Below are 16,186 nucleotides of genomic sequence, written 5' to 3'. Positions count from 1 at the left end.
AGAAAAATGAAAAAAAACATACATTTATCTAAATCAGATCTATTGTGTGTTATTCTCCTACATTCAATTCACATTTACACAAACTTCAGAGTGTTTTCTTTCAAATGGTACCAAGAATATGCATATCCTTGGTTCTGTGCCTGAGCTACAGGCTGTTAGATTTGGGTATGTCTTCAGGCGGAAATTGCACAAAGTAGGGGGGAGCTGCAATTAACAAGGTCTACACTGTATTTCTGATCAATTTGATGTTATTTTAAAATGGACAAAAAAAATGTGCTTTTCTTTAAAAAACAAGGACATTTCTAAGTGACCCCAAACTTTTGAATGATATTGAATGCGTTTCTATGGGCTATAATAGTAAACGCTTAACCCAATATTTTATCAAATAATTAAACATTAAATTGTTATACATAAAGGCCTCCTAAAATTCCAAATCCAATAGCTAAATACTCCATGGTATGCTAACAATTCCATATGTTAGCTGAGTACCCTACCCCCAACGGCTTAGATTTTTAGAGGTTAACATACCCAGTAGGTTAGGGCCGTAATTCCCATTTTCCTCAATATTGGAAGGTTAGTGTCATTAACGTACCCAGTGGGTTAGGGTAGAGTTATGGTTAACGTACCCAGTGGGTTAGGGTAGAGTTATGGTTAAGGTTATGGTTAACATACCCAGCGGCGGCTGCAGCATGTCCCCATTCTTTTCACAGGTTCCTATAGGCTGGATGTCTGAGGAGTCGACCAGCCTCCAGAAGTCATTGGTGTTGTCACTGCCATCCAGACGAAGACGCAGACGTACACCAGTCATGCCCATCACAGTGGCGATGCACACAGAGGTGGAGTTCCGAGGGTCATGGACTTCCAGCTTCATCCCCACCTTGAAGTCATTGGAGGGAGGGACTCTGGACTGGAGAGAGACCGAAAACTCACTGCAGAGAGACAGTATACTGTCTCTTAGCCTTCTCTGCTGTCACTGAACTCACACTGTCTGAAGAAGCTAGGTGAAGCCGGGGTAGATGGACACATACCTGTCTGAAGAAGCTAGGTGGACCCGGGATAGGTGGACACATACCTGTCTGAAGAAGCTAGGTGGACCCGGGATAGGTGGACACATACCTGTCTGAAGAAGCTAGGTGGACCCGGGGTAGATGGACACATACCTGTCTGAAGAAGCTAGGTGGAGCCGGGGTAGATGATGTTTCCTTCAGGTACTCCTCCCAACTGAACGACTCTGAGACAGAAACATGAAAGGGTTAGTAGTCCTGACAGACCTACATGTATATACTGATGTAACAGGTATAAAAGACACTAAAAATTACATTTAATAAAACAAAGTTACTTTGCAGTTAGATCAAATGTTATCCTAGGAACAACATGTTCAAACATTTAAAATAGTAAAAGCTAGGGGTCATCTCTCCTAGGAGTCTAAAGTTACCTTTAGCAGGAGTGGGACCTGGAGGAAGGAGACTTCCTGCTTTCTCCTTCTGATCTGAAAACAAACACATCAACACTGACCACGCCCGTGTTCATAACCAGGTGGAAAGATGGTATTTACCACACATGACTTGGAAAATCCACTTGAACGGCCCTCCAAGTGGTAATTACTAGTGGGAAACTCATCTACCACCCCTGAGCTCCGACTTATCCCACATGCTGACCTCCGCTTGCTTGCCATTAGCCAATCTGCGTTTCTCAACGAGTTTAATGCAAGTGAATGCATCCACCTCGTATAACTACTTTACAAATGGAAATGATCACCTTCCCACTTGGTTATGAACACAGCATTAGGCCATTTGATACAATCTTCAACCTAGCCTTTAGCCGTCTAGCGAATGTTAACTGCTCTGTGTAAGTTGACTTGCTAGCAAGTAAGAGAAAAAAACTGTAAGTAACTAAACATGTTTTATTATCACCTAAAACAATGTCACTCCTGTCTTGAATAAAAAGGTTATATTTTGCAATCTCCCAAAATAAATGTTCTGACGAAAGAAGGCTCTCCTCCATCTTGCATTATAAACACTACTCATAAACACTACTCATGCCATCCATTTGTGAACCCGGCAATAGAATATTGAAACGAGAAATACAATGGCATATTAAATAAATAGGCTGCAGTGTACTTGCTCATGTTTCCTTACCTTTGACTGATGTCCTGCCCATGATGGCTCCTGGGTAATGTGGTTATTCTACAAGGCAATGGGAATGACAGGAAGGTGGTCCACCCAGTGTGCAACTATCGCCCTGTAGTACTGACCTGGAACAGAAAAGACTGATCGTATAAGGTTATAAAATATAAAGGATGTATCCTCTGTCGCAGCATGTATCATCTGTAGCAGCAGGTATCCAATAAGGTAGAAGTAGGTGGTGGTGAGTGCCCTGGCGGAGAGTTGCCAGGAAAATAACCTCTCCCTCAACGTCAACAAAACGAAAGAGCTGATTGTGGATTTCAGGAGACAGCCGAGGGAGCACACACCATCCACGGGACCACAGTGGAGAAGGTGAAAAGCTTCAAGTTCCTCATTGATCACATCACTAACAATCTGAAATGGTCCACCGACACAGCCAGTGTGATGAAGGAGGCTCAAGAAATTCAGCTTGGCCCCTAAAACCCTCATTAACTTCTACAGATGCACCATTGAGAGCATCCTGTGGGGCTGTATCACCACCTGGTACGGCAACTGCACACTGCCTACCCTCCAGGACACAAACAGCACCCGATGTCACAGGAAGGCCAAAAATATCATCAAGGACAACAACCACCTGAGCCACGGCCTGTTCCCCCCATGACCATCCAGAAGGCGAGGTCAGTACAGGTGCATCAAAGCTGGGACCGAGACACTAAAAAACAGCTTCTATCTCAAGGCCATCAGACTGTTAAATAGCCATCACTAGCCGGCCTCCACCCAGTACCCTGCCCTGAACTTAGTCACTGTCACTAGCTGGCTACAACCCGGTTACTCAACCCTGCACCTTTGACATGGAATCACTGGGCACTTTAAAGATGTTTACATGAAATTTGTAAAACAGTATATGTATATACTGCATTATAGTCAATGCCACCGACATTGCTCATCCTGATATTTATATATTTCTTAATAATTTTACTTTGAGATGTGTGTATTGTTGTGACTTGTTAGATATTACTGCACTGTTGGAGCTGGGAACACAAGCATTTAGTTAGATACTACTGCACTGTTGGAGCTAGGAACACAAGCATTTAGTTAGATACTACTGCACTGTTGGGAGCTGGGAACACAAGCATTTAGTTAGATACTACTGCACTGTTGGGAGCTAGGAACACAAGCATTTAGTTAGATACTACTGCACTGTTGGAGCTAGGAACACAAGCATTTAGTTAGATACTACTGCACTGTTGGGAGCTAGGAACACAAGCATTTAGTTAGATACTACTGCACTGTTGGAGCTAGGAACACAAGCATTTAGTTAGATATTACTGCACTGTTGGGAGCTAGGAACACAAGCATTTAGTTAGATATTACTGCACTGTTGGGAGCTAGGAACACAAGCATTTAGTTAGATACTACTGCACTGTTGGAGCTAGGAACACAAGCATTTAGTTAGATACTACTGCACTGTTGGGAGCTAGGAACACAAGCATTTAGTTAGATACTACTGCACTGTTGGGAGCTAGGAACACAAGCATTTAGTTAGATATTACTGCACTGTTGGAGCTAGGAACACAAGCATTTAGTTAGATACTACTGCACTGTTGGGAGCTAGGAACACAAGCATTTAGTTAGATATTACTGCACTGTTGGAGCTAGGAACACAAGCATTTAGTTAGATACTACTGCACTGTTGGGAGCTAGGAACACAAGCATTTAGTTAGATATTACTGCACTGTTGGAGCTAGGAACACAAGCATTTAGTTAGATACTACTGCACTGTTGGGAGCTAGGAACACAAGCATTTAGTTAGATACTACTGCACTGTTGGGAGCTAGGAACACAAGCATTTAGTTAGATACTACTGCACTGTTGGAGCTAGGAACACAAGCATTTAGTTAGATATTACTGCACTGTTGGAGCTAGGAACACAAGCGTTTCACTACACATACACATATTTAGCAGATGTTATTGTATGTGACAAAATGTAAGGTAGCGGTTATCTTTTTAGTAGCAGGTATCCTATAAGGTCGCAGTAATCCTATAAGGAAGCAGGTATCCTATGAGGTAGGATGTATCCTACAAGGTAGCAGGTATCTCTGTAGTAACAGGTTTCCTAAAAGGTAGCAGGAATCCCTTTAGTAGTAGGTATCATACATTTAGTAGCAGGTATCATAGAAGGTTATCCTACAAAGTAGGAGGTATCGTTGCAGTAGCATGTATCCTGGGCGATATTTATCATGTGACGATAGATGTTTTTCTATCGCTTCATATTATGCCCTATAATTGATTTAGTTGTGTAGCAAACCACATTCTTTACGGCAATATTGTGTAGAAGGAAATTTGCAACAAAGGTGGGGGAGAGTGAATGTGACACAGAGCACGGAGACACAGAGCTCGGACGTGGTTTGGGAATGAAACTTCTGACACGGACCAGAAAAAAAGTCCTCTGCAAAATAGGCAGCAGGCCGGTCCTGAGGCACAAACACCACTAACCTCTTACCACCTTCGTCAAGAATCATGTGAAACAGTACAGGGAGAGTCTACGGATGAGACCCAAAAAAGTAAAGTCGAGTGCTCAAAACAAATCCGACTCAGATGTTGCAAGAGAGGTTTACTCGCGGCACACCATATGGCAAAGAATCACGAAGATGGAAGGAGATAACAGCTGCTGCTACAACTTACATCTGCAAAGACATGGCCCCAATTTACATGCTCGAGAAACGGGGGCTTCGTGAGTTGGTGCTAACACTTGACCCAAGGTGCCAAATGCAAAATCATATGTGACACGTATTAACGCCAAAATAACATGCAACACAGCCAAGTCCCCAAAAACATACATATATACACACACATACACACAGTTGAAGTTGGAAGTTTACATACACCTTTGCCAAATAAATTTAACCTCAATTTTTCACAATTCCTGACATTTAATCAGAGTAAAAATTCCCTGTCTTAGGTCAGTTAGGATCAACACTTTATTTTAAGAATGTGAAATGTCAGAAAAATAGTAGAGAGAATTATTTATTTCAGCTGTTGTTTCTTTCATCACATTCCCAGTGGGTCAGAAGTTTACATACACTCAATTAGTATTTGATAGCATTGCCTTTATATTGTTTAACTTGGGTCAAAAGTGTCGGGTAGCCGTCAAGATTCCCACAGTAAGTTGGGTGAATTTTGGCCCATTCCTCCTGACAGAGCTGGTGTAACTGAGTCAGGTTTGTAGGCCTCCTTGCTCGCACACGCTTTTCAGTTCTGCCCACAAATGTTCTATAGGATTGAGGTCGGGGCTTTGTGATGGCTACTCCAATAACTTGACTTTGTTGTCCTTAAGCCATTTTGCCACAACTTCGGATGTATGCTTGGGGTGACTGTACATTTGGAAGACCCATTTGAAACTAAGCTTTAACTTCCTGACTGATGTCTTGAGATGTTGCTTCAATATATCCACATAATTGTCCTTCCTCATGATGCCATCTATTTTGTGAAGTGCACCAGTCCCTCCTGCAGCAAAGCACCCACACAACATGATGCTGCCACCCCCGTGCTCTACGGTTGGGATGGTGTTCTTCAGCTTGCAAGTCTCCCCCTTTTTCCTCTAAACATAACAACGGTCATTATGGCCAAACAGTTCTATTCAGACCCCATGTGCAGTTGCAAACCATGTGCAGTTGCAAACCATAGTCTGGCTTTTTTATGGCAGTTTTGGAGCAGTGGCTTCTTCCTTGTTGAGCGGCATTTCAGGTTATGTTGATATAGGACTCGTTTTACTGTGGATAATAGATACTTTTGTACCCGTTTCCTCCAGCATCTTCACAGGGTCCTTTGTTGTTGTTCTGGGATTGATTTGCACTTTTTGCACCAAAGTACGTTCATCTCTTGGATACAGAACGCGTATCCTTCCTGAGCAGTATGACGGCTGCGTGGTCCCATGGTGTTTATACTTGCATACTTGGAAATTGCTCCCAAGGATGAACCAGACTTGTGGAGGTCTACAATTTATTTTCTGAGGAGGTCTTGGCTGATTTATTTTGTTTTTCCCATGCTACCAAGCAAAGAGACACGGAGTTTGAAGGTAGGCGTTGAAATACATTCACAGGTACACCTCCAATTGACTCAAATTGTGTCAATTAGCCTATAAGAAGCTTCTAAAACCATGACAACATTTTCTGGAATTTTCCAAGCTGTTTAAAGGCATTCAACTTAGTGTATGTAAACCTCTGAGCCACTGGAATTTTATACGTGAAATAATATGTCTGTAAACAATTGTTGGAAAAATGACTTGTGTCATGCACAAAGTAGATGTCCTAACCGACTTGCCAAAACTATAGTTTGTTAAGGGCTTGTAAGTCAACATGTCACGGTAAAGTCGACACTTGTTGTATTCGGCGCATGTGACAAATAAAGTTTGATTTGATTCCATTTGGCGATTTAAGTCCAGGAAGCATACGTTCATTATTCACCAAATACGGAGTTTCGATTAGCAACTGTCGTAATTTGCTGCCGTCACGGTTTTTGTACCAACAAAAAATGTCTAAAAATGTTTACAGGTCTCTCATTTCTACCATGCACAACGTCGGAATGCATCGGATGTGCCATTTTTCCGGTTATTTAACATTTTATTATACTTTGTCAGTACACACCGGCCGTGACGGCAGCAAATGACGACAGTTGCTAATCGAAACTCCGTATTTGGTTAGTAACGAACGTATGTTGACATTGAAATGCTGGTGAATATAAGTTGAATCGCTGCTTCCTGGACTTAAAGGAGAATCGCCATACCAAAGGCTCCTGTAAAGACATAACCTGGTTCAGGTGTAGTTACCCCACTTCGGTATTGAGAGCTAACGTCAGTAGCTAGCAAAACAAATGAGTTAGCTAGGGCTAAAGCTAGCTTGCTACATCGTCCCGGGTGTTGTCTGAAGTTAGTTATCCAGTCAGGTGTGAACTGGTGCTAGGCCAATGTAGTTAGTTAGATATATAAATACATGATTAATTATACCGAGTACCGGACAAACATACCTTGTTAGCTCACTAGCTAATGTCCCTAGCAGTGTTAGCTTACTAACGAGCGACCTTTTAGTTAATCTCTTTTTTTCGATTCGTGACTAATTTAATTAAAATGTTCAAACCGTGGTGGTTTTATGTTGTTTGGAATGAGAAGAAATGACTTACCAGGGCAGCTTTTTAACGAAATTGATCAGATCCCAACACTTTTCTCTAGAAGTCGTCAGCCGCCATATTTCGTAGTTGAGTCAGTGCGCATGAGCAGCAGACCGCAACCTGTGGTGATATCATGAGTCCAAACAGTTGCAAAACCAAACTTTCTATTGTATAAATTCAGGTAAGTCCTTCCCGTTTCGCTCTGTTTGCTTCCGCTTAAGAAACGTTTTACGACAGCCCCAAACGGTGTATTCATTTCTGTTGGACAATTTGGTCTAGGTCCTTCCCCGTTTAATTCCGGTTTCTTCTTAAACGGTAAACTGTTTCCTTTGCCAGACGTAATACACCGCAGTACTGTACCAAAGAAAGTAGTATGAACATATGCACAAACTAATGATGTTAGGTTTGATACTGGAACGCCGAGGCATGTGTCGACATCGCTCCCCACTCATCCATGGACATCGAATTATGGGCGATATCAGGTCCGTCCGTTGTGGCCGCAATTTCGTCCAAAATGAGTCGTTCCAAATTGGGCTGTGTTTAGTCCGTCCGTTTTGGTTCAGCCTGACCGCGAGCTTGCTCTACTGTACTCATTGACAACATGAGATCCACGAAAATAATCATATATTGCATAGCCTATTTTGATTAAATTATGAAACTTCATGGAAATATACACAATAAAATATTAATACAATTTTGTTTTTCGACTAATTTAGCTTGTCAAGTTGTCATCTGTTCTGACATAAGGCACAATATGACTGAACATGGGTGCCTGTAAATTTATGGGTGCACAATTTAACAATTTAATTTATAACGATTTAAATTCTATATTTTAACCACCACTTTTTTGTCATCTTTATTTAACCAGGTAGGCCAGTTGAGAACAAGTTCTCATTTACAACTGCCACCTGGCCAAGATCAAGCAAAGCAGTGTGACACAAACAACAACACAGAGTTACACATGGAATAAACAAACATACAGTCAATAACAAAATAGAATAATCTATATACTGTGTGTGCAAATGTAGTAAGATTAGGGAATAAATAGGCCATAGAGGCGACATAATTACAATTTAGAAATTAAACACTAGAGTGATAGATGTGCAGATGATGATGTGCAAGTAGAGATACTGGGGTGCAAAGGAGAAGAAGAAAAATAACAATATGGGGATGTGGTAGTTGGAGATACTTAATGTGAGTCTGGAAGGAGAGTTTACAGTCTAACCAGACAACTAGGTATTTGTAGTTGTCCACATATTCTAAGTCAGAACCGTACAGAGTAGTGATGCTAGATGCAAACTTTTGAGCAAGCCATTTGCACCATTTGCTCCTCTCGCGTCCACACAGCAGCACAGCAACGACTTTCAAAAAGTTGAGGACACGCGAGAGTGAGGACTGTAAGTACACAATTTTGCCCGAATAATTTAATAAGCATTTTGTAATCTGTTTATTTTATTTAACTTTTATTTAACTGGGCATGTCAGTTAAGAACAAACTCTTATTTACAATGACGGCCTACCAAAAGGCCTCCTGCAGGGACGGGACATGGAATTAAAAATAAAAACGTAATACAATATAAATATAAGACAAAACACATATCACAACAAGAGACACAACACAACACTACATAAAGAGAGACCTAAAATAACAACATAGCAAGGCAGCAACGCATGACAACACAGCATGGTAGCTGCGTTGCTTGCTGTTTGGGGTTTTAGGCTAGGTTTCTGCACAGCGCTTTGAGATATCAGCTGATGTAAGAAGGGCTATATAAATAAATTTGATTTTATCAACATAACAACATGGTAGCAGCACAAAACATGGTACAAACATTATTGGGCACAGACAACAGCACAAAAGGTAAGAAGGTAGAGACAACAATACATTACACAAAGCAGCCACAACTGTCAGTAAGAGTCCATGATTGAGTCTATGAAGAGATTGAGATAAAACTGTCCAGTTTGAGTATTTGTTGCAGCTCGTTCCAGTCGTTGACTGCAGCGAACTGAAAAGAGGAGTGACCCAGGGATGTGTGTGCATTGGGGACCTTTAACAGAATGTGACTGGCAGAATGGGTGTTGTATGTGGAGGATGAGGGCTGCAGTAGATATCTCAGATAGGGGGGAAGTGAGGCCTAAGAGGGTTTTAAAAATAAGCATCAACCATTGGGTCTTGTGACAGGAATACAGAGATGACCAGTTTACAGAGGAGTATAGAGTGCAGTGATGTGTCCTATATGGAGCATTGGTGGCAAATCTGATGGCCGAATGGTAAAGAACATCTAGCCTCTCGAGAGCACCCTTACCTGCCGATCTATAAATTATGTATCCGTAATCTAGCATGGGTAGGATGGTCATCTGAATCATCTGTTCAGGTCGCAAACTATTATTTTCTCTAAACTTTTCTCAAGAATGCAGAAGCTAGCTAGCTAACGTTACAACACAGATAGAAGTGGATAACTAAATATCTTTAGCTAGTTACAAGGCGGGAAAGCATAGGTCAACTCAACCAGCGATTTTCTCAGCTCCTGATTTTCTCGCCCTCCCTTTCTCGCCCTCCTGGTTTTGACCCTTGCCTGTCCGGACTCTGAGACTGCCTGCCTGACCACTCTGCCTGACCTTGAGCCTGCCTGCCGTCCTGTACCTCTGCCCCACTGCTCTGGATTATCGACCTCTGCCTGCCTTGACCTGTCGTTTACCTGCCCCTGTTGCTGTAATAAACATTGTTACTTAAACACAGTCTGCACTTGGCTCTTACCTGAAACATTATACTCCCGGTCACTGCCGGTTATGACACAGGGATCGAACCCCAGGCTGTAGTGAAGGCGAAACACTGTGATGCGTCAATCGGAAGGCCCCTAAAGTTTTATATTTAATTCAAATCATTACAACTAAGATGACGCCGACAGACCATGGCAGCTCCTAAGCAACTTTGCAGTCATTTGTTTTTTTGTGTGTTATTTCTTACATTATTAGCCCAGAACATTTGTTGTGTTATTACATACATCCAGAAATAACTTTTGAAAATCAGGAATACGACTTAACAAATTGGATCCTTTGTTCGTACCCCCCAAGGCAATTGAACTTATCCCAGAGGCTGCTCCAAGTCGCTGCCGGCGGAGTAGAGGTATTCAGAGTGGACTTCTAGTCCAACTCAGGAGGTGGTCACACCATCCACTGCTTCCGAGTATATTACTCGCTAATGTTCAGTCTCTGGACAATAAAGTATACGAGCTCAGGGCGAGGATCTCCTTCCAGAGAGACATCAGGGACTGTAACATACTCTGTTTCACGGAATCATGGCTCTCTTTGTATATACTGTCCCCGACCATACAGCCAGCTGGGTTATCAGTACATCGTGCAAACAGGAATAAAGAACTCTCTGGGAAGAAGAAAGGCGGTGGTGAATGTTTCATGATTAACTACACATGGTGTGAATGTGATAACATACAGAAACTCAAGTCCTTTTGTTCACCAGACCTAGAATACCTCACAATCAAATGCAGACCGTATTACCTTCCAATAATTTTGGGGGGGTTATTGTCACAGCCGTATATATTGCCCCTCAGGCCGATACCATGACGGCCCTCAAGGAACTACACTGGGCTTTATGCAAACTGGAAACCACATAGCCTGAGGCCACATTTATTGTAGCTGGGGATTTTAACAAAGCAAATTTGAGGAAAACGCTACAGATGTTCAATCAGCACATTGACTGTAGTATTCTCTTAGGAAAAACACTAGATCCCTACTCCCACCTTTTTTTAGAAATGCGTACATGGCCATCCCCGCCGTCCTTTTGGTAAATCAGATCACGACTCCATTTTGCTCCTCCCTTCCTATAGGCAGAAACTCGAACAGGAAGTACCCGTGCTAAGGTCTATTCAATGCTGGTCTGACCTATCGGAATCCATGCTTCAAGATTGTTTTGATCACATGGACTGGAATATGTTCCAGGTAGCCTCTGAGAATAACATTGACGCTTACACGGACACTGTGACTGAGTTCATCAAGAAGTGTATAGGGGACGTTGCTCCCACAGTGGCAAGAAAAAGTACGTGAACCATTTGGAATTACATGGATTTCTGCCTTAAATTGGTCATAAAATTTGATCTGATCTTCATCTAAGTCACAACAATAGACCAACACAGTCTGCTTAAACTAATAAAACCCAAATAATTATACGTTTTCATGTCTTTATTGAACACACTGTGTAAACATTTGTAATGCAGGTTGGAAAAAGTATCCTTTGGCAGCAATAACCTCAACCAAACATTTTCTGTAGTTGCGGATCAGACAGGCGCAATGGTCAGGAGGAATTTTGGACCATTCATCTTTACAAAACTGTTTCAGTTCAGCAATATTCTTAGAATGTCTGGTGTGAACCACTCTCGTGGTCATGCCACAGCATTTTATATCAGGTTGAGGTCAGGACTCAGACTGGGCCACTCCAGAAGGTGTATTTTCTTCTGTTGAAGCTATTCTGTTGTGGATTTACTAATGTGTTTTGAGTTGTTGTCCTGTCGCATCACCCAACTTCTGTTGGTGGACAGATAGCCTAACATTCTCCTGCAAAATGTCTGGTACTGGTACTTCATTCTTTAGTTTTTGCTTGTAAGCGGGAATCAGGAGGATAGAATTATGGTCAGATTTTCCAAATGGAGGGTGAGGGAGAGCTTTGTACATGTCTCTGTGTGAAAGGTGGTCTAGTTTTTGTGACATGCTGGTAGAAATTAGGGAAAACAAATTTCAGTTTGCCTGCATTAAAGTCCCCAGCCACTAGGAGTGCCGCTTCTGGATGACCTTTTTCTTGTTTGCTTATGGTCTTATTTCACTCAGTGCGGTCTTAGTGCCAGCGTCGGCTTATGAAGGTAAATGGACGGCTACAAAAACATAGATGAAAACTCTCTTGGTAGATAGTGTGGTCTACAGCTTATCATTAGGTACTCTACCTCAGGTGAGCAATACCTCGAGACTTCTTTAATATTAGACATCACGCACCAGCTGTTATTGACAAATAGACACACACCCCCACCCCTCGTCTTACCGGAAGTAGCTGTTGTATCCTGCTGATGCACGGAAAACAGCCCTGCTCCCACTCAGCCCAGTCCAAGCTCTTTTCTGTCCTGGTACCCCAATGGTGGAACCAGCTTCCCCCTGAAGCTAGGACAACCGCGTCCCTGCCCATCTTCTAAAACCCTACCTCTTCAAACAGTATCTGAGTGGCTCTCCCATAGACACCAATGCAATAGCTGCTGTGTCTGGTCTAGTTAGTTAATTGAACCAGAAAAAAACAGTGACCCCTAACCTCTGACCCCTCACCCTGCCCTAAACCCTCTCCTGAGCAATGTCAACTGCCTCATGAAATAGCCAAATACACTAATTTAAAGGGGTGTACACATCATTTTTGTAGAGATGGTGTATAATGATCTGGCTTCATCACATTCAGGTTAAGATATTAGGATCTGTATAGACTAGTACAAGTAAATTATCAATTTCAATGTAAGGGTTTTGTGATGTAAACTTCTAAATGAATAGTATATATACATACAGACGTGCTCAAATTTGTTGGTACCCCTCCACAAAAAAATGAAACAATTTTCTCTGAAATAACTTGAAACTGACCAAAGTAATTGGCATCCACCATTGTTTATTCCATATTTAATATAAATCAGACTTTGCTTTAGATTTTTTTGTTCAACATAAAATTGTAAATGGCATGGACAAAAATGATGGAACCCATAACCTAATATTTTGTTGCACAACCTTTTAGAGGCAATCACTGGAATCAAACGTTTTCTGTAGCTCTCAGTGAGACTTCTGCACCTGTTAACAGGTAGTTTGGCCCACTCTTCCTGAGCAAACTGCTCCAGCTGTCTCAGGTTTGATGGGTGCCTTCTCCAGACTGCAAGTTTCAGCTCTTTCCATAGATGTTCGGTAGGATTCAGATCAGGACTCATAAAGGCCACTTCAGAATAGTCCAATGTTTTGATCTTATCCACTCTTGGATGCTTTTAACTGTGTGTTTTGGGTCATTATCCTGTTGAAGGTGTTGGGGAATAATCAGAATTAGTTGGTAACATAGGTAAGATGTTTTAGATTCATCATATGTTTGTAAGTTACTTCTCATCAGAATGTTTATTTTTGTTTAATACTGTGGTGGGGTTGCAGTCATCTGTTCTCTGTCAAGACTAAGATTTGGGCCGGAGAGAGGGGAGAGGTCAAGCGTGTATCTCTTGGCTCCACAATGTCTGTGTGCCAGTCAATGTGTCTCTGTGATCTTGTCAAGATAGGGTGGATTTGATATATGCCTGTTGATATGAGGATTTGTTTAGGTTCTGAGTTTGAGAAAAGAACATAGTTTAGGAGACAACGCTGAACAATAAACTATGGCCAATGCTGTCTGGCTATGTGTGTCTTTGCTATGAAGGATCTCAGTTGCAATGTGTAAGGGACTCTCAGAGAATTCATTTATAGACACTGAATTGATCTGAGAGTCACAGGGTTGTGATGGAGCTCATATAATTAAAGATGGACTTTGTGATAAACTCTGACTTGTGTGTGGTTTGCTCTCATGATTTGGTAAATACAGGAAATTTCCACGACAAAGGACCCATGACCTGCGACTGAGACAGATCTTTCTGACACTAGGCAGCATGTTTCGCTCCAGAATGCCTTGATAGTCTTGAGATTTCATTGTGCTCTGCACAGATTTAAGGCACTCTGTGCCATGCGCAGACCCAAAACATAACCCAGCCCCCTCCATGTTTCACTGCAGGTGTGGTGTTCTTTCCTTTGAAAGCATCATTTTTTCATCTGTGAACATAGAGCTGATGTGAATTGCCAAAAAGCTCCAGTTTTGGCTCATCTGTCCACAGGACATTCTCCCAGAAGGGTTGTGGCTTGTCAATATGTAGTCTGTCTGTTCTTATGTTTTTCTTTCAAAAGTGGAGTTCTGATGTGTCTTCTTCCATGGAGCCCATTTTAGCTCAAAAAGCGACAGATGGTGCCATCAGAAACTGACGTACCTTCACCTTGGAGTTCAGCTTGTATCTCTTTGGCAGTTATCCATTGTTCTTTTTCTACCTTTTGCACTATCCTTCTGTTCAATCTGGGGTCGATGTTCCTCTTGCGGCCGCGCCAAGGGAGGTTGGCTACAGTTCCATGGAACTTAAACTTCTTAATATTTGCAACTGTTGTCACAGGAACATCAAGCTGCTTGGAGATGGTCTTGTAGCCTTTACCACACTTGTCTATTATTGTCTTTCTGATCTCCTCAGACAAATCTCTCCTCAGCTTTCTCTGGTCCATGTTCAGTGTGGTGTATACAATGATACCAAACAACACAGTGACTACTTTTCCCCCATTTAAATAGGCTGAATGATTAGAAGATTGGAGATGTGTGAACTAATTCGTTTGAAATATCACTAATCCAAATATTTATTATATTTAATATATATGCCAACAATTGTGTACAGGCCATTTTAGAATCTCTTTAAGCAATAATTAATCTCTTTTTACAGCTTCTTTGTGTCACGACTTCCGCCGAGGTTGGCTCTCCTGCCCGTTCGGGCGGTGCTCGGCGGTCGTCGTCACCGTCCTACTAGCCACTACCGATCCCTTTTTGTGTATCTGTTGGTTTTGTCTGATTGGTTTCACCTGTGTGTTGTTTAGTTTATTAGTGTCTGTATATATAGTAGGTTGTCCCGCCCTTGTTTTGTGCGGGATTGTTTATTTTGTGGCTTGGCTTCTTACTGCATTTGCGTAACAGGTGGGCTCCTCGTGAGGCAGGTGGTTAGAGCGTTGGACTAGTTAACCATAAGGTTGCAAGATTGAATCCCTGAGCTGACAAGGTAAAAATCTGTTGTTCTGCCCCTGAACAAGGCAGTTAACCCACCGTTCCTAGGCCGTCATTGAAAATAAGAATGTGTTCTTAACTGATGTTCCTAGTTAAATAAAGGTATGAAATAAAAAATGTAAAATCGTCCAAATCAGCGTCCAAATATACCGATTTCCGATTGTTATGAAAACTTGAAATCGGCCCTAATTAATCGGCCATTCCGATTCATCGGTTGACCTCCAGTTTATACAAACAGATTTACAATGCTACAATTCTGTTGAATAGCTGTTTATACAAACAGATTTACTATGCTACAATTCTGTTGAATAGCTGTTTATACAAACAGATTTACTATGCTACAATGCTGGCTCAAGTGATCTCATTTTTTTTATTTTTAACATTGCACTTTAGCAGACATGGTCAGATACCAACTCGACAGTCTTCTTCTCTTTGTGTTCATAGCCACATGGTGGTCAATAAATCCCTTTCCTGCAGTGAAAATACCTAGTGGCCTTATGGGTGGAATGTTATTCATATTTTTTCTAATTTCAAATGAAGAATCTTTTTTTTCTATGTAAACAGTTTGGTTTTTTTCAGTCTTCTGTGATGTATATAAAGTGTAATATTGGGATGCAAACTCAATTGAACACACTTCAATTCTATATCTGACATGGTACAGGCGTCTTCTTTTTTTAAGCCCATAATCATGTGTGTGAGGTGTATACTTTCGTTTCAAAGTAGTTTTGTTTAAGATTACTAAGAAACACTCTGTTAGCCCACTGCAGTAATAAGGTTAATGACTGTATAATACAGAGTTCATTAACCCTAAAAACACTGCTATTATTAACCTTATAAGAGAGATTAAAGTAGATGTCACGTGTCAAAATTTTGATTGATGACCCTATGTGAACCTATGTGAACGCTATGTGAACCCTATGTAGTGATGACGTGTGCATGTCTTCTGGTCAGGCAAGCCTGGTTAGGTGGGGGCTATGGGGTGAGTAAGGGTCCATTTGACAGGCCGTTAATGATTGATGACCCAAGCCTGATAGGCA

The 16,186-nt window shown here is 41.6% G+C and overlaps 1 protein-coding gene across 1 annotated transcript in view; it reads right to left on the bottom strand.

The window, feature by feature from the left end:
• The window catches only part of LOC109902912 (sex comb on midleg-like protein 2), a 45,412-nt gene extending 37,600 nt beyond the window's left edge, over positions 1 to 7,812 (bottom strand). The window contains 5 exon segments of the mRNA XM_031821623.1: positions 673 to 907; positions 1,161 to 1,231; positions 1,436 to 1,489; positions 2,139 to 2,254; positions 7,305 to 7,812. Coding sequence (XP_031677483.1) covers positions 673 to 907; positions 1,161 to 1,231; positions 1,436 to 1,489; positions 2,139 to 2,160 — 382 coding nt within the window. The 5' untranslated portion in view covers positions 2,161 to 2,254; positions 7,305 to 7,812.
• Positions 7,813 to 16,186: the final 8,374 nt, after the last annotated feature.

Source organism: Oncorhynchus kisutch, unplaced genomic scaffold (genome assembly GCF_002021735.2).
Source record: "Oncorhynchus kisutch isolate 150728-3 unplaced genomic scaffold, Okis_V2 scaffold4000, whole genome shotgun sequence".
Lineage (NCBI taxonomy): Eukaryota > Metazoa > Chordata > Actinopteri > Salmoniformes > Salmonidae > Oncorhynchus > Oncorhynchus kisutch.
This window is presented reverse-complemented; position numbering and strand designations above follow the sequence as displayed.